The sequence below is a fragment of the Lepus europaeus genome, chromosome 14, assembly GCF_033115175.1.
Source record: "Lepus europaeus isolate LE1 chromosome 14, mLepTim1.pri, whole genome shotgun sequence".
Classification (NCBI taxonomy): domain Eukaryota; kingdom Metazoa; phylum Chordata; class Mammalia; order Lagomorpha; family Leporidae; genus Lepus; species Lepus europaeus.
The window spans coordinates 56,075,394-56,098,785 of NC_084840.1; the positions used below are offsets into that span (position 1 = coordinate 56,075,394).

At 41.0% G+C, this 23,392-nt stretch overlaps 1 protein-coding gene across 2 annotated transcripts in view; it reads left to right on the forward strand.

Moving 5' to 3' along the window:
• GREM2 (gremlin 2, DAN family BMP antagonist) overlaps positions 1-22,198 on the forward strand; it is a 114,719-nt gene extending 92,521 nt beyond the window's left edge. For both annotated transcript variants that reach the window (XM_062210676.1, XM_062210675.1), the window contains one exon: positions 19,308-22,198. In XM_062210676.1, coding sequence (XP_062066660.1) covers positions 19,309-19,815 — 507 coding nt within the window. In that variant the 5' untranslated portion in view covers position 19,308 and the 3' untranslated portion in view covers positions 19,816-22,198. The remainder of the gene's footprint in view (positions 1-19,307) is intronic.
• Positions 22,199-23,392: the final 1,194 nt, after the last annotated feature.

Here is a 23,392-nt window from a genome sequence, read left to right on the forward strand (position 1 = left end):
AATAAAATGAGGCAAAAATAATTGTACTAATAGATCCATTGAATAAATCTAAATCAGGAATGGTGGAAGTTGTTCTCTTGTTTAGACTTTTAAGCACATGATATGTGTTGAAGATTTATGGCATTCACTGGAACCATTTTTGGTTGTTTCCCTGCAGGAAAAGGACACAGCTGCACCACAAATGCACTGAAATTATCCAGAACTCTTCTTTATCCTCACTATCTGCTCACCTCTGCATTCCAGCTACCGTCCTGTTCCTAGGTGTGCATGAACAGCAACATTTCCAAAGCGTGTTGTTTGTGTTTGCTGTTCATACTTTCTTTACTCATACGTATAGAATGTAGCTTCTTTTCTAAACATCTCCACAGAAAGTAGGCTTGTTAAACTCAACAACAATGACCTCCAAATTGCCAAATATCCTGCTTGACCTCGATAGCATTCCAGAGTTGACTACTCCTTCATAGAAGCACTTTCTTCTCTTGGTTTATGAGGCATCGATCCCTCGTGATTTGTCTCCTAACTCTAGATGTTTCTCATTCTTTGTTGGATCCTCTTTCTCTTTTTTTTTTTTTTGCTCTCTCCTCTCCCTCTAGTCTTTATTTCAAAAACTTTTTTAAAAAGATTTTATTTATTTATTTATTTTATTTTAGAAATAGAGTTACAGACAGAGGGAGAGACAGAGAGAAAAATATTCCATCTGCTCGTTCACTCCCCAAATGGCTGCAATGGCTGGACTGAGCTGATCCAAAGCCAGGAGCCAGGAGCTTCTTCCAGGTCTCTCACATGACTGCAGGGGTCTAAGCACTTGGGCCATATTCTACTGCTTTTCCCAGGCCATGGCAGGCAGAGAGCTAGGTCAGAAGAAGAGCAGCCAGGACTTGAACCAGCGCCAATATGGGATGCCGGTACCACAGGTGGAGGCTTAGTCCACTATGCCACAGCGCTGGTCCCTTCAAAAACTTTTCCTCACATTTACATCTAATGGAATACACATCACATTGTCTTAATGTCTAAAACATGTCATAATGTCATTAACTTATCTTCACCACTATTCTAGCCCAACCCAAACCATCATTATTTCTCATCTTGGTTATCCCAGTAGCCTCTTAAATGGTTTTCCACTTACATTCTCATCAACACACCATACTTTCCTTTCTCTACAGAACAACAGTAGCTCTAAATTTTGATACAAAAAAAATAGATATATCACATATCTACCCTATGTTGGCCTCTCACTAAACAAATCATGAAGTCCAAAAGATATATCAGAGTTCTTAAGGCCTTACTTGATTCTGGTCCCCAGCTACTTCATTCCTGTTTCTCAATATTGTCCCCCTTCGACCAGTAAGCTCTAGCCACATGGGCATTCCTTTTTCTAAGAGCATGGTTAATTGTCTCCACTCCAGTGCATTCCCATGCTGGCTGTTCCCTTATCCCATAAATCTAGATATCATCTCTTCTTTTTATTCAGGTCTCATTTTATAGACCTCTCCTTAGAGAGCCATTCCTAACCTGTCAGTCTAATAACGTCTCCGTCCAAATCATTTTTTCTTTCTTCATCTTGTTTAGTGTTCTTCATAGAACTTTCAGCCATCTGAAAATATCTTTTGTATCATCTACTTATATATTATGTATAAATTCAGTAGAATGTAATTTCCAAGAAAAGTGGGATCATATGTTTGTATATATAATACATGGTACTTGGTAGGGTCATAATAAATATTTGTTGAGAATGAATAAATTTAGGTCCAGGTAAATATGCTGAAGTAGAACACTTTAATGGAGCATTCAGAACATTAATCTGCCTTATAGAGCATATTAAATTTTTACTCATATTTTATCATGGCCTTTTCAAAAAATAAAAGAGAAATTTATAACAAATTCTACTAAACAATGAATTTATTTGATGTGAAAACTTTATATGGAATAATACAAAGCATTTCCTTTTATACAATGCTTTGAAAAAAAGTAAGATTTTGGATGTTGCTATTTCTTTCATTTTTATATTTTATCTTTTCAACTTAATATTTTATTAATTTTGAGATAACTTTTTAATTTGTATTATAGTCAAAAGCTTAATAGATCTACTAAATGAAGTGTTCAATAAATAAAAGGAAAAATATCATGTTTACAGCAGAACTGTTCACAATAGTCAAAATATGAAATCAACCAAGGCATCCATCATCAGATGAATATACAAGGAAAATGTGGTGTGTGTATTTGGAGAGAGAGAGAGAGAGAATGGAATTATTATTCAGCTATTAAAAAAGAATGAAATTCTATCATTTACAGTAAATGGTTGAAACTGGAGGACATCATGTTGAGTGAAGTAAGCCAGACACAAAAAGAGAAATGCTGCCTGTTATCTCTTGTATGTGGGAGCTAAAATTAAAAACAAAACAAAAAAACCACAAAAAAGAGAAATACCTGTATCAGTTTTGCTGCAAATAGTGTTTTGTCAAACTTTGTTTTGAGAATCTTTTTCAAGAAAATTGATAGGAATTATATAGAACTATAATTTTCATTAGTTTGTAAGTATTATTTTCAATCATTGTGTCAGGTTAATATGAATGCATTGCAATTAAAAAGGAGCAGAGTGAATTTCATTCAATTGTTAAACTTATTACCATTAAAATAAGTTATGTAATGAAAGCTATTAGTGATGTAATGAAAAGTTTATAAGTTATGTAATGAAAGCTACAAAATTGCATGACAGGTTTGTTAAAATACAGAATGCCAGATTCCAAAGCATCCCACCTCCTCTGCAGAGTTCCTGATTCAGAAGGCTTGGAGTGAGCGGATAAAATCTGTGTTTCTAATAAGCTCCCAGGTGGTGCTGTGCTACTCATCTGGGAACTACACTTTAAATAACTCTGATTAAGATCGATAAGTAATTAATCACAGTAAGAGGAAAAGGCCTTAATTATAAGACTTTAGGGAGAAAATTTAGTTCTGACATCCAGAATTGTTCTAGGAGACTATTGCTAAGTTATCCAGATAAATCAATTTTTCCTTTTCACATTTTCTATTTTTTTTACAGCATGTTACCTTTAATAAATGCTCTAAATTCAAAACCATTATAAAGAGCCTAAACTAGCTTTATATTTAGGAAAAAAAGCAGAAAAATATCCTTCAGTTTAGAAGTAAATTGACAATTGTTTAAACTTTGCCATTTTATCAAGTGCCTTGAAACTTTCCAACCCTAGAAAATTTTCTGAAAACCACTTATCTTATATTGGAAGTGGATAATGCCTACTTTCCTGAAATATGATTATTTGTTAAACTTTTTGTTTGAACACTAATATAAAAAGAACTTATTCCATGCACTTCATAGGTAGTATTAATACAAGATATTTTCACATTCAATAATCAAAACTTTCCCCCTATTAATAGGTATTTATTGAACACACTTATAGAGATTTTTGTAAGGGTGCTTTACTCACATACATTCTTTATTCTTTTTTTTTTTTGACAGGCAGAGTTAGACAGTGAGAGAGAGCGACAGAGAGAAAGGTCTTTCTTCCGTTGGTTCACCCCACAAATGGCTGCTCCGGCCAGCGCACTGCACCGATCCAAAGCCAGGAGCCAGGTGCTTCCTCCTGGTCTCCCAAGCGGGTGCAGGACCCGAGCACTTGGGCCATCCTCCACTGTACTCCTGGGCCACAGCAGAGAGCTGGACTGGAAGAGGAGCAAGCGGGACAGAATCCGGCGCCCCAACTGGGACTGGAACCCGGGGTGCCAATGCCGCAGGTGGAGGATTAGCCAAGTGAGCCATGGCACCAGCCCATCCTTCATTCTTCACCAGCCAATTTTTCTTCCACAAAGGTTTTTTTTTTGTTTTAAAGATTTATTTATTTATTTGAAATGTAGAGTTACAGGGAGGCAGAGACAGAGAGAGAGAGAGAGAGAGAGAGAGAGCGATCTTCCATCCTCTGTCCCACTCCTCAGATGGCCTCAATGGCTGGAACTAGGCAGATCCGAAGTCAGGAGCCAGGATTTTCTTCCAGGTCTCCCACACAAGTGCAGGGGCCCAAGAACTTGGGCCATCATACTACTGCTTTCCCAGGCAATAGCCAAGAACTGGATCAGAAGTGGGCAGCTAGGACTTGAACCAGTGCCCATAGGGGATGCTGGCACTACAGGCTGTGGCATAATCCATTATGCCATCATGCCAGCCCCCAATCCATGTAGTTTTTTTTGTTCATGAGATTGATGTCTGATTTTTTAAAATATTTATGTCATTTATTTGAAAGAGTGACAGAGAGAGGTAGAGACAGTGAGAGAGAGAGAAAGAGAGAGATCTTCCATCTGCTGGTTCTCTACCCAAATGGCTGCAACAGCTACAGCTGAGCCGATCCGAAGCCAGGAGCCAGGAGCTTCTTCCAGTTCTCTCACGTGGGTGCAGGGCCCAAGGACTTGGGCTATCTTCCACTGCTTTCCCAGGTGCATTAGCAGGGAGCTGGATCGGAAATGGAGCAGCCAGGACTCGAACCAGCACCTATTTGGGATGCTGGCACTGCAGGCCAGAGCTTTAACAAGCTGCACCACATTGCCAGCCCCTGATGTCTGATTTTTATTGACTGACATTTTAACCATAAACTGAATTTTACTCATCAAATAATCTTAAAACAAGTGGAAAATTTTTAAATCTCCATTGCAATACATTCTTCAGTTAATTAGTTTATTTTAATTGAAGTGTAATTCACATAAGATAAAAATTGACCAGTTTAAATGTACCATTCGGTGGCATTTAGGACATTAGCAAAGTTTTGCAACTACCAGTTCTGTAGATGTCATTGCTTCAAAGGAAAACCTGTACCCATTAAAGCATTGTTCTCCCTTCCTCCTTTTACCCCTAACCCCAGGAAACCACCATCCTGCTCTCTTTGTGGATTTACATACTATGGACATCATTCAGGCACACCGGGTTGTAGTCCCGGTCCAGGCGCCGGATTCTGACCCGGTTGCCCCTCTTCCAGTCCAGCTCTCTGCTGTGGCCTTGGAGTGCAGTGGAGGATGGCCCAAGTCCTTGGGCCCTGCACCCCATGGGAGACCAGGAGAAGCACTTGGCTCCTGCCTTCGGATCAGCACGGTGCGCCGGCCGCGGCGGCCATTGGAGGGTGAACCAATGGCAAAAAGGAAGACCTTTCTCTCTGTCTCTCTCTCTCACTGTCCACTCTGCCTGTCAAAACAAACAAACAAACAAACAAAAAAAGTTGCAATTTTTAAAATGTATGTATTGAGTGCCAATACTCCACCATGGCTTACTTGCCCAGAAGTGCTTAACTGTAATTTCCACAATGCAGCCCTTCAAATATCTGCCTGGGACTCTCAGAGATCTTGCTCCCTCAATACTCCACGAATTCTTTCATCTCCTTTACCACCACAAAATACATGTGGGTGTCTTCGGGCTGGCATGGTAGTGCAGCAGGATAAGCCTCCCTCTAAAAGAGACCTGAACTTCATGGAAAAGTAAAATGGGAGAGGGACAGGGAAGTCAGGAGAATGGACTAAGGTGCATCCGGGCTGGCATCTGCTTGGCCGTGAGTCTCCACCTTCACTGCATCTGAATTGCAGTGAGCCAAGGCTCTGGTTCATACTCCTTCCCCGGGCCCCATGCAGGGGCCTCTCTGGACACGGCCCTCCATAGCTGCAGCTGCTTTGGCACACAGGCATGACAAGAAAAGGATCCTAAGTGGAAACACACATCACAATTACTTGCCAATCATCTCCCTCACATCTTCCTGTCACAAATCATTAAAGAAGACCTCTACTCTAAACATGGGGAAATTACTCAAAGAATGAAGAGACGTTAGATCTCAATTTTAATTAAGTTGAACACTGATTACTGTGTATCACTGTGTTCATTGGTCTCTGGTCCTTATTAATGAGGGTATAATTAGTGAAATTTGCCCAAAGCAATGGAACAGAGCCCAGATCATTACATTTTAGACAAATAAATTTCACTGCTATGCAGGAGATGGAGTGCTGTTTGAAAATGCCATTCCTCAAATAAATCTTTAAAAATAAAAAAAAATGCCATTTTTCATATTCCAGCTCAGATCTCGAGTATTCACACAGGATAAGCCTGGAATATATATTTATCACATTATCTCAGGTGTGTCCAATTCATAACAAAATTTGAGGACCATTTACAAAAGAAAAAAAGGGACCTTTATTGATTTTTTATTGAATGCAAATAATATATAGTTAATAGAACTTGCTCTATGGAAAACTATGCCAATACTTGTGTTTGGAAACAATATATTACAAAATATTTGATAAGCTTGGCTTAAGGTATAACTGTCTCTTTGATGTTAACAAGAAACATTCTCCACAAATACTTCAGAAGTTCAGTAGGAGTCCTTTTTGTTCACATTATTTATAATTAGGCTGATCCAAGGAAAGATCTAAACAGAGCGTTATAAAGAGTGGACTGGACACCAAACATCACAAGCACATGTGCATTCAGTAAATATTTGCTGCATGAGTGGTACACTTAAATTTACTTTATTTCCCAAATAAAAAGCAAAGGATGACTCCCCCACTCTCTCAGGCTTTCCCCTTCTCAAATATCAGCTACATCCTGGCTTTTTGAGTACTAGCAAACACAATATCTGTCATTTCTCTGCAATAGATATTTCTTCATTTATTCAATAAATATTTATTGGTTATCTACTATCTAGTAGATACCAGGACCTGGGCTGAAAATCCAGAGATACAGTGGTGAACAAAACAGACTGGGTTTGTACAGTGCTAGAATTTCCAATGGAGACAACTAGTGAGTTAGGCACTGGGGGTAAAGATTAATTTTTGAGAAGCAAGGGGAATCTCAGAAAAACTACAGGGATCTTTAAGCACGGGCACCAGCATGGCACTTGCCTTATTCTGTTTAGCTTAGGGGGGTGGAATAATTTGGGTTCTTGATGCTGTGGTTCAGAGAATACTAAAATTCCTTCTAATGTCCAGAATAGACAGAGACAGAAAGTAGATAAGTCATTGCTTTAGGCCAGAGCTAGGGAGATGTGGATGAGGGGGAGAGAAATGGGAAATAATTGCTAATGGTCATGGAGTTTCCTGTTAGGATGATGAGAACGTTCTAAACTGAATCACAGTGATGATCACGTAACTCTGTGAGGAAAACCTTGAGATAAGATACCTGAATTCCGTCGCAACAAAGCTGTTGTTTGGCTTTGCTTTGATTTGAAGAAAGAAAACACTTGGAATCCTTTCCAGTTACTCCGTTTACCTCACTCAGCATGGATCTTTTATTTGGAAGGCTAGATGAATTACGGTTCATCAACCATCTCCGAAAACTACAAACAGAATGCAGCAGGCTTTGCGTTCAGGTCTTGCACACTGTGATCCTGCCTCCCCCCACCCTCACCTTCCCGACTTTCCTGGCACTCCTTTGCCACGCTCACCTCTGCCCATCCAGGAAAGACTTTTCTGCCTTTGCTTTGCCTGACTTTTCTCCACCTTTGCTGCTCTTGTTTTTCCCCTTGGCTACCTCTGCAGTTTCCTTTTTCTCCTTCCTTGAAAAGCTGGTCTTCCTGAGCCCCGGTGGCAGCTCATTTCTGCTCTTACCCTCCCCCTTGGGTGATCTTATGTCCCCATAGAACTGGACAGCACTTCTGATCTGCATTTTGAGGGCTGTCTTCTTTACCCCTTGCACCATAAAGAGCCCTTGACCCCATCAGCCAGCTCTTCTGATCCTCTCCATCCCAGGGCATAGCAGCCCTAGCTCTAGATCTGTCATCCAGTTGCCCGAAGCAGATGACTAGATTTCCCCTCTTTCCTCATTCTGGGTCCATTCAATCAATCACTCCAACAAGTTAAAGTCCAAATATCTGACATGTTCCCTTCTTCTCCACCCCCAACACTCCTTGGTTCAAGCACACATCATTTCTTTCACATATTACTCAGAGTCAATTAGCTAGTCTGCTATTTCAGGTTTAGTATCACTTTTTGTGTATTTGTCTCATTCCTGGGTTGAAATCATTGTCTGATTTTTCTTTGTAACTCAACCCCTAGGAAAGTACATGGTGCATGTAGAGTGGAGGAATGAATCAATGTGTGCAGCTTTAAGAAAAGTGCTGCTTACTATGGATTCATAAAGGAAGAGTCCTTTTGGTATTGGTATTCATTTTTAATGTTTTCAACACTTTTTTTCTTCATTTTTTCCACAGTTCCATTTCCACTGGCATGTGTTAAGTCTCCTGGTTGTCCCTGATTATGTTTGTTTTCTTTGGTTGACAGCCTTGAATTTGCCCTCTAATGTGTCTGAATCCAGCATCCGTTGTCAATAGGAGCTAACTTGGAAAAAGGTTGACTACATAGGACTTAACACCAACCAAACCAGACTTCTTGTTTCAATTAAATTACTTAATATGGGATTTTCCAGTCCTTACTGGACCTATTAGCCAACAGAGTATTTTGAAAAACTGTCAGGAAAGAGAGGTTGCAGAATTTGAGAGACATGAGTGAGTCAATCAGAGTATAATGAAGCCTGAGGTCTTTCTTCACAACATTTACGTGTGGCCTTAACATTTTTATGTATCAAGGAGTTCAAGGACAATGATTCTTCTCACCCAGCATCATTAGTGCAATTCTTGTGCTCACAAGTAATTATGATATAATACAGAGTGTACTTCCCTGTGCTTCATGGAACTGCTGTCTAAACATTTCAAGTTCTCAAGCTTTACTATCTATCACAAATGTTTTTAACTGAGTTATAATTTGAGGTGGGTATCATTTTAAAAATATTACAAACAGAAAGTTTCAAAATAAAATGGTCAACAACACTCTTTTTACTGTCTTCAGAGGGATCTCAATACTGTAACTATTTTATGCTTAGCATTATGTGATTTTTAAAAATTCATGTTAAAATACTCCTTTAAAGGAAATTTTATACCATTTTTTTTGTCCTTGAATCCATTTTTCACTCTTGTTTCATCCACAGGGCTTTTTCCTAATAGGTTGAATATTTGAATATTTTACTTTTGAATATTTTACTTTTCCTCCTATCATTCTTTTCTGTGACAAAAAGTTTGCATGTAAACTTAAATTTTAATTCTGTGCCCATAAAGTTCAAACCGTTTACATCTTTCCTGTGAATTGATTACTCATTAAAGTGAATAACTATTTGGATATAATAATATAAATTTGTTTCAAATTTTGGCAAATACTTATTTAATACATAAATATAAATATCAATTACTTACCTCTCTTAAGGCGATGCTCCATGATTGGGGGTTCTTTTTGTTGTTGTGAATGAACACTACTTATTTCTAGAGTTAAGACAGCTTTCAAACTCTTGATTATGGTTTTGTAGGTTTTTTTTATTTATCTGAGAGGTAGAGTTACAGACAGAGAGAGGGAGAGACAGAGAGAAAGGTTTTCTATCCTCTGGTTCACTCCCCAAATGGCTGTAGCGCCTGGAGCTGGGCCAATCCGAAGCCAGAAGCCAGAAGCTTCTTGTGAGTCTCCCATGCGTTTGCAAGGGCCCAAGCACTTGGGCCATCCTCTATTGCTTTCCCAGGCCATAGCAGAAAGCTGGTTCTGAAGAGGAGCAGCTGCGGCACAAACGTGCACCCATATGGGATGCCGGCGCCACAGGCAGAGGCTTAGCCTACTACACCACAGCATCGCCCTGTGGATTTTTTTCCCCCTCTAATCACACCTATACCAGTATAAGATCTATTCAGTCACCCAGACTTCTCTCCATTGTGGCCATCTGGGGAGTGAACCAGAGAATGGAAGACCTCTCTCTCTGCTCTACCTCTCTTTATAACTCTTTCAAATAAATTAAAATAAATATTTAAAAAATAAAGATTCATTTGTTTATTTGAAAGGCAGAGTTACAGTGCAGAGGGAGAGATACAGAGAGGTCTTCCATCCACTCACTCATTTGCCAAATGGCTGCAACAGCCAGGACTGGAACCAGGAAGAAGGTGGAAGCCAGGAGCTTTTTCCAGGTCTCCCACCTGTGCAGGACTTGGACCATCTTCTGCTGCTTTCCTATGTATATTAGCAGGGAGCTGGATCAGAAGTAGAGCAGCTGGGACATGGACCAGTGCCCATATTGGTGGCATCAATGCGATGGCTTAATCTGCTATTCCATAACATCTGCAATCACCCAGTGTTTCATTCATTCTTTAATACTAAACATTCAGAACTATTTTTTTTTAGATCTACCATGAATCAATGTAAATACAATTAAATTAAATTCCCTTGTTTACTTACACTCAGAGAAAATGTGCAGATAATGGCCATACAATGTCTATAGGCTATAGAAAAGCAGTTATGACAATAGCAAAAATGAAGAATACAGAAAATATAATGATTTCACAAAAGAATTAGCATTTGAATGAAACCTAAATGACTAACAATGGTCTGAGAAACAATTTTTCAGCCAAAATAAATAATTGGGCTAATGTTTGAATGAGAGAAGTAGCCTGGAGTAGGGTAAAACACATGGTTTATATGTTTCAAGCATAAAGTAGAAGGTAAAGTGCTGATACTATATGCTGGAATCCAAGAGCAGACAAAGTCCACATAAGACTTATATATGAGCCAAAGGTGTTGAACTTGTAATTCATGGGAATTCTTTAAAGGGTTTAATTTAAAGGAATGAGTTGGTTGTTAGGCTGTTCACCCTGCCAGGAGTCTAGATGATGGGTCTGACAGCGTGTGAGTCTGAGACAGATCTGAGAGTGTAGAGGCAGGGTGGTCAGTAAAGAGACGATCATAATGGTCAGGTGACAGGGACCTGAACTAAAGTAGTGACAGCAGGATTTAGAAGTGGGGTGCAAAAGACAATGATATCTTGTTAATGGATTTAATACATGAGAGGTTCAGCTCAGATACTCTTCAGTAACTATGCAAAAGTATTTTGCCTCTTAAAGAGTTTAACAAACATAAAGTCCATAGGTAAGTTGCTTGGGGGCTGACTAGTTCAGTGACTTAACAACATAAACAACAATCCAGTTACTTTCCAGTTTGGACTCTGTACTGCAGATATTTGATTTTTATGCCACACTTGTATCCCGTGGAGGCTGTAACAGCCTTAATCATTACATTTCTTTATAAACATAACCAAAACCTATACTAGTGTTTTCTCCTGGCATGTCTCTTTTAATCAGGGAATAAAATGCTTTCCCACGAACCTGTACCTTGTATCTTATTCATCACAGTTATGTCATTGCTTATGCCTAAATCAATCATCTGCAAGGAGAATGAGATGACCTATTGGCTTGAGCCAGCAATCTTTCACCTCCATGGAATGTGGAAGGGTTTGTGAAGAATTTGGAATGCAATACTTGAGCAGAATGGTGGTTATGTTAAGAAAGAATGGAGACACTGGCTCTCAGGTGGTACGTTAAACAGTGTCTGCCTTAACTCTCAACTTTCTGGCTTAGGTTAAAGAGAAATGTCCTGTTCATTGAGACAGGTACTGTTGGAGGAGGAGCAGGTGAATGGGAAAATATAATGAGATGTAGAACAAATAGAATTTGTATACTGATAGGTCACTTGAATAAGGTAGGATAAACAGTTGGGTATGGGGTCTAGGAGCTGCGAGTAAAGAGTTGGTGTTTGAAGCCATCAGCATGAATAAAATTTGTCGTAGAAATGTGAGGAATGAAAAGACAAGGTTATAGAAAAGATCCTTCAGAACACCAGCTTTTTAGAGGAGAGCACAGAAAGAAAAATCTAGGAAGATCAATGGACTAAAGCGAATGGAGACTTAGTTTCTCATGAATTCCAGAGGAAGTGAAGAAGGGGTACACACTTTTTTAAGGCTTGAATAACTACTCTTTCACGTTTGCTATGAACTATCAGACAAGAAGAATGAAGTGGCTTGAAGGAAGAATAAGCAGGAAAAGTTGATGGAGTCCATACACAGGGTGTTTTTGATTTTGCTTAAAAATTTTAGACAAGACTCTAAATTTTATACACACATGGACAGAAAATCTGTACTCTGCTCCCAGGGAAATAGAAGACTGCTATGTGACCTCTCACTTGTCACATGATTCTGCCTGGGATGATTGGAGAAAGGGGATTTGAAGTGTGGAATCATTGCAGACCCACTGGAGGGCAATGTCTGAGCTGTATTGGACAACAACCTGAAAATTCCTATTTCAAAAAAAATTAAGGACTGCCTATGGCTGTGGAGTACAATGTCACTGGCTATAAAACTCTGAATGGATCACTCATAATTTCTTCCTTCCTTTCAGATAACACTCATGGTAATATTTCTCAGACAGTTCTTAGATTAGGACTCGCTTTTGGTGCCACAATTCCTCATAATGGCAGCATGGTAATAGGGGTTGGGAAGTGCCATTAACACCATTTTATCGAGGGGAATCATAGAAGCCTGGGAGTGAGTTGCATAGTGTCATGCACCAGCAACTCAGGGCACGGAAATCACCTTCTCCCTCCCCTTCCCAAGTGGACATGACTTAGAGAGCAGTAACCCCATGTGGACAAACTTACAACTTTCAAAGAGTATTCCCCAGGTCCTTATTTAATTTAATGCTTTGCTGCCAACTTGCCTCAGTGTTCCATTTCCTGTCCTGAACTTATCCCAACGAGATCTCCAAAGATTCAGAACTTTGATTACAAATTTCCAAATGATACACGTGGTACCCAGAAGGCAAAGTACGTGATGATAGTATTCTTTTTTCTTTGGTTGAAAACTTTTTTGAAAAAATATAATTTTTCCACATGAAATTAAAATTTTCCTGGAACAAAATGATCATCAGTGTTCCACTCAGGCAATGCCACTTGGAAAAGTAAATGAGTCCATTTGGATTTCAAACTTATGAGTCATGTGGGATGCCCTAACCTTTCTTTTTTGAAAACTCAAGCCACTTCCTATTCTTTTCATGATACTTCAGAAGATCTATAGTTAGAATGTCTTGTTTTTCCTTATCTAATAGTATAATTGTTCCCACCTCAAATAAGTTGCCATTATTCCTTTTCAGTCATATGACCACTGCATTTGAGCTGGATGTACAATCTCCTTGTAATCAGAGAGATGCAAATTAAATTAATCATATCATTTCAAAGTTTTCACGTAAGCAAAAAAGTAATGAATCAGGTAATACCAGGTGTTAGCAAGGATGTTCAGTGGTGGGGACTGTGCAAGTACTTGGAAAGTAACTTAGGAAAACTTTGTCAAACTTTTTCAGCCTCTTTACCTTCACCATCTTATGACCTGGCATTTTGACCTTTTTGTGTTTCTCTTAGGCATACCCTTAACAGATGAGTATAAATAAACAAATACAAAAATGCTCAGTGCAGCACTATTGCCAATAGTGGAAAAGTAGATGTAATCCAACTGTTCCTCAGCAGGATGAATGATTAACTGTGCTTTGATATTCAGCAGTAGGTATGAATAGGCTCCTTTTATAACTAGTCCCTGCTTCAAATCTCAAACATGTATTTGGGGATGAAAGGTGTACATATAAAGACTAATTACGCATACACAAAAATATACCCTCATACACAAAAGCATCAACAGGATTGACAGATGCCAACTTCAGGATGCTGAGCATCTCAAGGAAGTATGAGAATGGAGGGAGGGACAATGCCTTAACTATATTTATTATTTTCACAATTGAGAGACTGCAAAATAACATGGGAAACAACAATATTGTTTTCAGCTCAGTGTGGTGTATATAGGGTTTGCCATGTTTTCTATCTTGAGATGTTTCATAGTTAGAAATTTTTAAATTGAAAGCTACTTTTCTGGCAAAAGAACACAACCATAAAGAAAGGCAATGACTGGATTGAGCAGAAAAAGTCTGGTGCAGGACTTGGCAAATATTTTCTGTCAAAAACTAGATAGCAAATATTGTAGACTTTATGGTCACTATCTTCACTACCCACTTGCACTTGGAGCACAAAAGCAGCCATAGACAAAACATAAATGAATGGATGTGCCTCTGTTCCAATACAACTTTGTTTAGAAACCTTGGGTTGAGGTTGGCACGTGGGCTGTAAGTTATCTCTGTTTAGAGCTGCTGGAGGTGAGGTGCATGGTTTCAACCGAGAAGCAATCTTAGCCTGTGAGGATTTTCCAGGGCCAGGGAACATCCACACCCATCTCTACAGTTTCCCTACCAAAGACTCGAAGTCAGGGATGAAGTTCCTTTGGTTGTGGAGGCTGCGACAATACAGAACTCATAAAAATAATCTCTGACATTTAACAATGCTGAGAACTTTGCTTTTGAGTTTTTTGTTTGGTTTTCAGTCTGTTTTCTTTTGGGTGGTGGAAGCAAGTTTATCAATATTCAGGCCTGGGCACTCCCCTTCAACCTTCAAAGGAAGTTCTAAAATTCTTCTGTAGCAGAAAATGCTTCAGCCTCTTTCTCTTCACCATTCCTGCATAGCATAGTACTGGCTTGACCTGAACTCCAAAACTGAACAAGGTTACTACAAGACTGAGTTCATCAGCTTAGCTGTACCCTTGACCTTTGGTTACTTGCATTCATCTATTAAGGATGATTTAGCTCTGCTGTATCATTTCTGCTAGAAATCAGGAACATTTGTTGCTTAATCTCTTAATGTAGAACCCTTCTCCAGGTCTTGACACTTTGATAAAGGGAAAGAGGCCTATAATTATTAAATTCCAAGATCCTAAACTGCTTTGACCTTGCAGTCTTTCTTCTGGTATTTACAAAGGCCAGGCCGAGGGTGTTCATGTATGAGGAAAGTGCTTCTACTACCTCTCTCTTTGCACAATCAGCTTTGGCTAACCCAGTCTGCTTAGGTCATCAGCATTTACTGTCATGACACTCCTTGCAAATTGACAGTATTGGTAGGCCAGAAGGATAGCTTAAAATAAAACAGCAGTATTTATTTATGGTTTCTTCTGAAACAAGCCAAACACAAATGTGAGAGTAAAATGCAAGTACCCTGGTGCTGTCATTATTGGCAGCTGTGGCAGCATTCCTGAGAGATTAATTGTATGCCAACCATTTCTCTGAGTGGCAAAATGGTCTGGGACAGAGTAAGACTCTAAAGTGCTAACAAGTGTGCACAGGATGGTTAGCGAACCGCAGACAGAGCCATGCACATTCTTTCCCATATGCCCCCTCCACAACCAAGGGCCAGCAGAGTAGTTGGCTGCATTGCTGTAGAGTCTCTAAAGAGCAGATAGCCTAGCAGTCCCTTCTTGCCTATCTACCTGTTCTAACACTGAGACACCAGCTCTTTGGCAGTATTACTGTTGTCAGGTGTAAGGGATGATGGGAAAAGGAGAGAAGAACCTGACTTGGCCCCAGTCACTTAGAGTTCATCAGTAGTTTGCTTTTCTCCTTTGGTTCTTGTGAGAAACAACTTTTAAGGATGATTTCCAGATGTTTTGAAAACCTTCAAAGCATGCATGCTGCCCATCACCATGTGTGATAACTGTTGACACAGAGGGTTTTTGCCTTACATCAATCTGCACATCTTGGTTCTGTTCTCCCGACAGCCGACTATGGCCTGTTGCATGAAAGCACATAGTTTTGAGCCTATCACAAGTGTGTGTGGAGCTGTTAACTGAAAGGAGGGGTTGGGAAGCAAGCTGATTCTGTAAATCTTTCCTGGCTGGGACTTGCAAACTTTTGGTTGTGTTTACTCAGACTATTAATAATTTCAGAAATTATTAAAATGGAACAAAAATAATTTCTTTTTAAGAGGCTATTGAGATCACAAATCATCCAGCAAATATAATAACTTGTGTAAGTTGAGCGTGTCCAACACTTAGTGCTTGCCATGACTCTGTGGAAACATGGCCACTTTCATATGACACTTTATGTGTGGGACTAGGGAAGCATGAGAAAAGCCCTTTAAAACCTTGGCCATAAAATGTCAATAAATATTTTGGACAAAATGTTTTTATATTTAAAGAAAAGTCTTCCCTTACACTTCACTTGCTCTCAATTTTTTTACTCCCCTTACTCAATGTCATCAGTATTATCTAAGTTCTTTGCTTTTAACAGTATCGTCACCTTGAGGAATTCTATTTGAATTTTTTTAAAGATTTATTTATTTATTCAAAAGTCAGAGTTACACAGAGAGAGGAGAGGCAGAGAGAGAGAGAGGTCTTCCATCCGATGGTTCACGCCCTAATTAGCCACAACAGCTGGAGCTATGCCAATCCGAAGATGGGAGACAGGAGCTTCTTCTGGGTCTCCCACACGGGTGCAGAGGCCCAAGGACTTGGGCCATCTTCTACTGCTTTCCCAGGCCACAGCAGAGAGCTGGATTGTAAGTGGAACAGCTGGGACTCGAACCGGAGCCCATACGGGATGCTGGTGCTTCAGGCTAGAGCGTTAACCTGCTGTGCCACAGCACCGGCCCCTCTATTTGATTTTTTTAAAAATATTTATTTATTTATTTGAAAGTCAGAGTTACACAGAGAGAAGGAGAGGCAGAGAGAAAGAGAGGGGGTCTTCCATCTGCTGGTTCACTCCCCAATTGGCCACAATGGCCAAAGCTGGGCTGATCCAAAGCCAGGAACCAGGAGTTTCTTCTGGGTCTCCCATATGGGTACAGGGGCCCAAGCACTTGGAGCCTCTTCAACTGCTTTTCTAGGCCATAGCAGAAAGCTGGATTGGAAGTGGAGCAGTCAGGACTCGAACTGGTGTCCATATGGGATGTGGGCACCGCAGGTGGCAGATTTACCTGACAGGCCACAGCGCCAACCCCCCTATTTGAATTTTAAAGAGCTTACTTAGTTGTTACATTGTAGGTACCTCCTGTTCCCTCTCCAGGCAGAACAGGCACTTTCTACTTCTACCCTTTCTATCCTCCAGGACAAATGGTATCATTGAAATTACACAAGGCAATTCTTAAAAATAAGGATCTTAAACTCCAGTGCAACTCTACCGATTAGTTAGCTTCTGAGAGGACCTCAGGAATCTGTGTTCTAAAGCCCAGGTGATTCAGATGCTGCTGGTGCTAGGATCACTCCCCTGGGAACATAGGCAGTTGTTTCTATATAGATGTCATACTCGGGCATTTGCTTGCCTTTCTGTAGCTTCTCAATCACAGGCTTGTTGAAGGCAATGGGATACAAGATATTCTCATCTCATTCAATGCAAATTTAACGAGTGCTTACTATTTACCAGGCACTGTTCTGATTGTAGGCAACACAACAATAAACAAAACAGGACCTTCTGTTATGAAACTTTCATGCCAAGGAGGTCAGACAATAAAAAATCAATAAGATCACTGAATAGAATTTTATTTGATGATCAGTACCATGGAGAAAAGCAAGCCAGGCAGAAGGAGATGGTGAACGCTAGGAGTATGGAGAAGTTACACACCAAGATCTCACTAAGGAGGTGATGATTGAGCAAAAGTTTGAAGACTGAGGGAGAAGGTCTGGGAACACTTGAGGGAAAGACAGATGTAAGGGTCTAGAGCAGAAGAATGCCAAGCATCTTCTAGAAACAAAGATAGCATGCTGGAATAGAGCGAGCAAGGGGGCAGAGCAGTAGGGAGGCCGGTGAACAGAATCAGGGGCGTAGATCTTGTAAGAGCTCATCTGACCCTGTAAGAACATTACCTTCATCTCTGAAGGAGATACTGGGATTCACAATGCCCATCACGGTGTGTATTTCAGTATAAGTTTTCCATGCATACTTGATGAAGGAAGAAATCAGCCTAGAGGTGATGTGCAAAGTCTCCTTTTGTCATAGACCTAAATTAACAGCAGTGACACAGAGAAATAATGTTAGTATAGATATTGCAACATAAATATTTTTATCAAAAAGGCAGCTGCACTCACTGAGATCCCAGTTTCTGGAACCTGGCTGCCTGAACTCCAATATTTCACTTTCTGGCTGTATGATCTTGCCAAGTTATGCAACCTTTCTATCCCTTAGTTTCCTTACCTATAAAATGGGAAAAATAATAGTATCTATTTCACAGAACTCTGATCTATTGAACACTTCTAAACATGAAAGGAAACTGTTAGAATGTCTTGTGTGTTTTGGGAACAATAGCTATTATCAGTAACATGGATAGATTTAGGACATTTGTAATAATATAAGGAATTTAACACATTTAAAGTTAATTTTTCATCATTTCTGTATGCTCATATCTGACAAATATTTAACTAATATACATCATATAATTACATAATTATATAGATATAGACATGGTTGTTACATATCCATTTTAGAGTACGCATGTTAAAGGAATGGGAATTTATGCCTTTCAATGTGTATACAAGTAATGAGCAATCATGAAGATGATGGCACTGATGACAATGACTCTGTTGAGTTACAGTTAAAAAGTGAGGCAGGGGTTATCTCTGTTGCTGGGTATTAGTGTTTCTGAGACAATTCATGAAAATATAAAATGAAAACATATGGATTAAACTTTGAAGTGATCATTCATTCTAGAGTCTTTGGTTTCACTTCTATGAGACATGTTTCAGACAGAGTAAGAATAATTTCTCACTGATACCCATTCCTGTGGGACTTCTGTCATAGACTCTTAATACACAGACTGTAAAGATGATCCATCATGTAGGTAACCTCTGTGTTGTCACCTGTTTTAATGCAGTCTTATAATGTCTTGATTAAAAATGAGGGATTAGTTTCCACTATAAAAATATAATTTATGACTCATTTGAATGAGCTGAATGTGTGCAAGTGTTAAATGCTTGGTGCTATTTGTCATTCATACATAATGATAAATTATTTCTTTGTTAGATGCAGCTATTGCTTTTTAGCCTACCTTCTACCTAGTACCGATTTTTAATACATTTCTGACCCACGCCCCACCTTTCCTTCACTTTCTAGTAATTAATTTTTCTAATATCTATATAAAGCAAGTTATTTTGATGGCTAGGGGTATTTTGAGGTAGGGGGGCAACTCCCGGTTCTGGGGTACTGCTCAGTGGTTGCACAACCTTACGCAAAAGACGCAAACTCTGTGGGCTTCAGGTTTCTGTTGATAACATCTCTATTTGAGGATTAAACGGGGTGAGCATATAAAACACTTAGGGCGGGACTTGGGACATTCGAAAACACAGTAAACATCGGACATTATTACTGCTACTGTAATTGCTCAAGGTGTGCGTGTTTTCTAACTGTATTATAAAGTACTTACATTTTGTCCAATTCCTAGCCATAGAGATACTGTTTAGAGACTGTCCCCAAGGGTACTGTTTAATCACTTAGCCCCAGCTGCTCCGGAGCATCCCAGCCAGCCGGCAGCCAAGCCCCACCTGGCGGCCGCTGGGAAACGATGGATCCCGCAGTCGATCGCGCTTCCCAACCAACCCTCTTCTCTCGTTGCAGGATGTTCTGGAAGCTTTCCCTGTCCTTGTTCCTGGTGGCCGTGCTGGTGAAGGTGGCTGAAGCGCGCAAGAACCGGCCGGCGGGCGCTATCCCCTCGCCCTACAAGGACGGCAGCAGCAATAACTCGGAGAGATGGCAGCACCAGATGAAGGAGGTGCTGGCCTCCAGCCAGGAGGCCCTGGTGGTCACCGAGCGCAAGTACCTCAAGAGTGACTGGTGCAAGACGCAGCCGCTGCGGCAGACGGTGAGCGAGGAGGGCTGCCGAAGCCGCACCATCCTCAACCGCTTCTGCTACGGCCAGTGCAACTCCTTCTACATCCCGCGCCACGTGAAGAAGGAGGAGGAGTCCTTCCAGTCGTGCGCCTTCTGCAAGCCGCAGCGCGTCACCTCGGTCCTCGTGGAGCTCGAGTGCCCCGGGCTGGACCCACCTTTCCGACTCAAAAAAATCCAGAAGGTGAAGCAGTGCCGCTGCATGTCCGTGAATCTGAGCGACTCGGACAAGCAATGAGCGCCCCGGGCAGGACGCAGCTCAGCACCGCGCGCCCCGGCCGCCGGGTCGCGCCGCCGCCTCCTCTGTCTCTGTCCTCCGAGCTCACTCACACGCTGTCTGGTGTCCCAAGCACGTCTCCGGTGGGGATGCTGATGGTGTCCTTGTCACAAATGTGGACCGCAAGGGGAGCTTTGCTGTTATGTTTCTGACCGACCCCAGGCCCCACCTGTGCCTCTGAAACCCAAGTGGTGGGTCCAGCCCCAAGGAAGGTGCTGGGAAGCGACCACCCGTCTAGTGGTCAGGAAGGACCTTGCGGGTGACGTGCTGTGAATCCGGCATTGATGTTTCCACCATGTGGAAAAGGGAGAACTTTTCTGGCCTCACCCAACACTCCAGCTCACCCCTTTCCGGGGTTAAGTAAAGGATGTTTCACTCCGCGTCCAAATCTCCTGCTGGCCCCTGGACCACTGGGGAACCGACGGGTGGGCCGGGCTGGCGGTGGGGGCACCTTAATTCTTGTGGTTCAAGGATTCCCCTTGTCCACTGCTGTGATTTGGGTGTTGACGTCCCTAAAGATGTGTGCCGGCAGCGGGGTCTCCTGACAAACCTGATGCCAAGAAGAGAGCTTGAGCCACTTGGATCACAAAGTGGGCTTCCCTGGGAACCTTGTGCACGGCAGGCCACCTCTTCCCCCACTACCACCCCTTCTTCCATAGCCCCCTAGTCTCCATCTATGGACTAAAGATGATCTCTGATGTGCATGCTATTATTGCTGCAGTTAGAATATTATCACACACAATGTTTCTATATTAAGGCTGGTTTTATAATTGACTTATATTGTAAAGATCTGTTAAAAAAAGTATTATAGACCTATCCATGTATTATTTCACATGTTTTGACGCTGGCTGTGCAGCACCATTCCGAGAGAGGAGGAGAGCAGATGATGATCTGCCCAAAAGGTGTTTTCACTCAGAAATAATGCTTGGTTAGCAATTTGGTATCTGCACCTGTTGTAGATTGGGCAGAGAAATGGGAAGAGTCATGATTTTAGTTTGAATACTATTTCACTTAAGGTACTAAAACATTGCAGCACAATGGAGAAACTGTTGAGATGCATGGCTGTAGAGGGGAATTCAGTGGGAAGCTGTTAACCTGAAACTGAAAAGTACAGATAATGTTTAGGATGCACTTGTGGGGTGAAGATATATTATTTTCACTAACGTGACACTAAGCAAAAAGAATTTTTTTGTGATAAGAGATATTTAAAAATATAAGGAGTGTGTCATTTTGTGGCGTAGGATAAAATAGAGAGAGAATAGTAATCTAGTTGAACTGTCCTACTGAAAGCAGCTAGCTTCCTTTTTTAAAAAAGATTTTCAAAAGCAAACATTAGGTCAGCTTTCATTTTTATAATGAACTGTGAGAGTTCTCATGTTGTGGTTTCATGATATAAGGAAGTTGGCCTAATTTATTTTCCTGCAAAATGATACTAATTTTGGGTCCCTTTGCTAAATTGCCCCAGGAAGGCTTCCCTGTGAGTGGTGTTTATGAAATCTGACAAATGTGAATGAGATGCCGTTGGTGGGGATCAGTATCCTCTAAAAGCTTTCACTGGTTATTCCCAAGCAAGCACTCCTGCTGAGGGATCGGTTCTCTAGTGTGGGAGAGACCCTGTGCCGGCTGCTCTGGTTGCTGAGGCTTCTTAACACCAGGCAGTGACAGTCAATCTAGACACATTCACCAGGAGAACAAGGATCAGGGTGCAGCATGTTGGTGAATCTGTTTCCTGTGTCTGCACTGCAAGTTTTCATTCTGTACTATTGTATAGGGGACCCTGGCTTCAGCAATGGATAGAGGCAGCCTGGTATCAGGAGGTAGAAATAGAACGAAACCCTTGAGGGTTAGAATCTAGGGATGGAGAGGAGGTCCAAGGTCGTAGCTGATTTTCACCTTTAGTGGAAAACCTCAAGAAGGATTTAGTAGCAGGACATGTGGCAGAAAAGAAGTGGAAGGAAGGAAATCCATGTGATCACATGGAGGTGAAATGAGTAGGAGGGTAATGGACAGGAGTATCCGACCCAACTGCCAAGCCAAGCTCTATCATTTTAATGACACAGAACCCACACAGATAGTGGAAGGATTATGCTAAGAATTCACAGAACACACACATAAGCACACTGTCTTTGAACCCAAGTGTGGGTGTAGCAATGAAGGCAATATGATATGCTGCAGTGTGAAGCTCCTTCTGGGGGTTATTGTATGTATAAAGTTTACCTTATAATGGCTAAAATTGTATTTAATTGTTTTTCTGTTTTGTTTATAAATGAAGAAAAGTTATAATGTAATTATTTTATAGGTATACTATTAAATTATAGAACAAATAAAGATACTTTAGGATTAAATGTGACCCTTGTGTTGATGTACAATCAGAGTGGATCCTGCAGGTGTTTCATTGGGCACTGAAGGATCACTGTGCGTTCAGAATGCTTTTGTCCAGCAACTGTGAGGTCAGCCCCTATCCTATATTAAATGATATACTTTGGGGTTTGGCATTTACAAAGAGAATCTAAAACTGTCATCCAAGGAGCAGAGGTGGTGGGAGTGTCTTGCAACACTGGTGTCTGAAGCCCCAGGCAACTTCCAGATCCCACACCAGCTGAAAACAGAATATTCTCACTGTTCTTCGAATTAGAAATACTGAATGAGTCCTTGAGAAACTGCCGAAGTAGATGCCCACTGTAACCCTTGCCTTCCTTTTAGCAGCTGCTGCACTGCCCTAGTCTCAACAACAAGCCAGACCGTGTCCTGAGTTTTGTTCAGTTTCTTCGCATAGTTTCCACATTTCCTAATTTAAATATTTCTTAATTTCACAGTGTTTCTATTTCCCTTTGAATTGATTTATCTGTCCCTCAAGGACACATGATTGATTCACTGTATAGAATTTGAAGGAATTAAATTTAATTTACTTTAGTGGCTTAACAGGCTAATCCTCCGCCTTGCGGCGCCGGCACACCGGGTTCTAGTCCCGGTTGGGGCGCCGGATTCTATCCCGGTTGCCCCTCTTCCAGGCCAGCTCTCTGCTATGGCCCGGGAGTGCAGTGGAGGATGGCCCAAGTGCTTGGACCCTGCACCCACATGGGAGACCAGGAGAAGCACCTGGCTCCTGCCATCGGATCAGCGCGATGCGCCGGCTGCAGCAGCCATTGGAGGGTGAACCAACGGCAAAAAGGAAGACCTTTCTCTCTGTCTCTCTCTCTCACTATCCACTCTGCCTGTCAAAAAAAATTTTTTTTTACTTTAAATAACTAATTATCTGAGTTTATTAAAGGGGACAAAATGTTCCACTTTGGATAATAATATCCCGATTCACTTGTTTATGAAGTTAACAGATTTTAAGTTACAAAGTCAATGCAAATGAAAATTTGTTATGAACAACCCAGAATTTAACTCTTCGTGAAAAGCTCTATTTAATGGTTGACCTGTCACCACTGATTACCCGTGTCTACATGAGAGATGACAATAAGATCAAATCATAAATGATGGAACTACCATTTGTTCATCAGGCTATCTTCTGAATACCCCTTAACCCCTACCC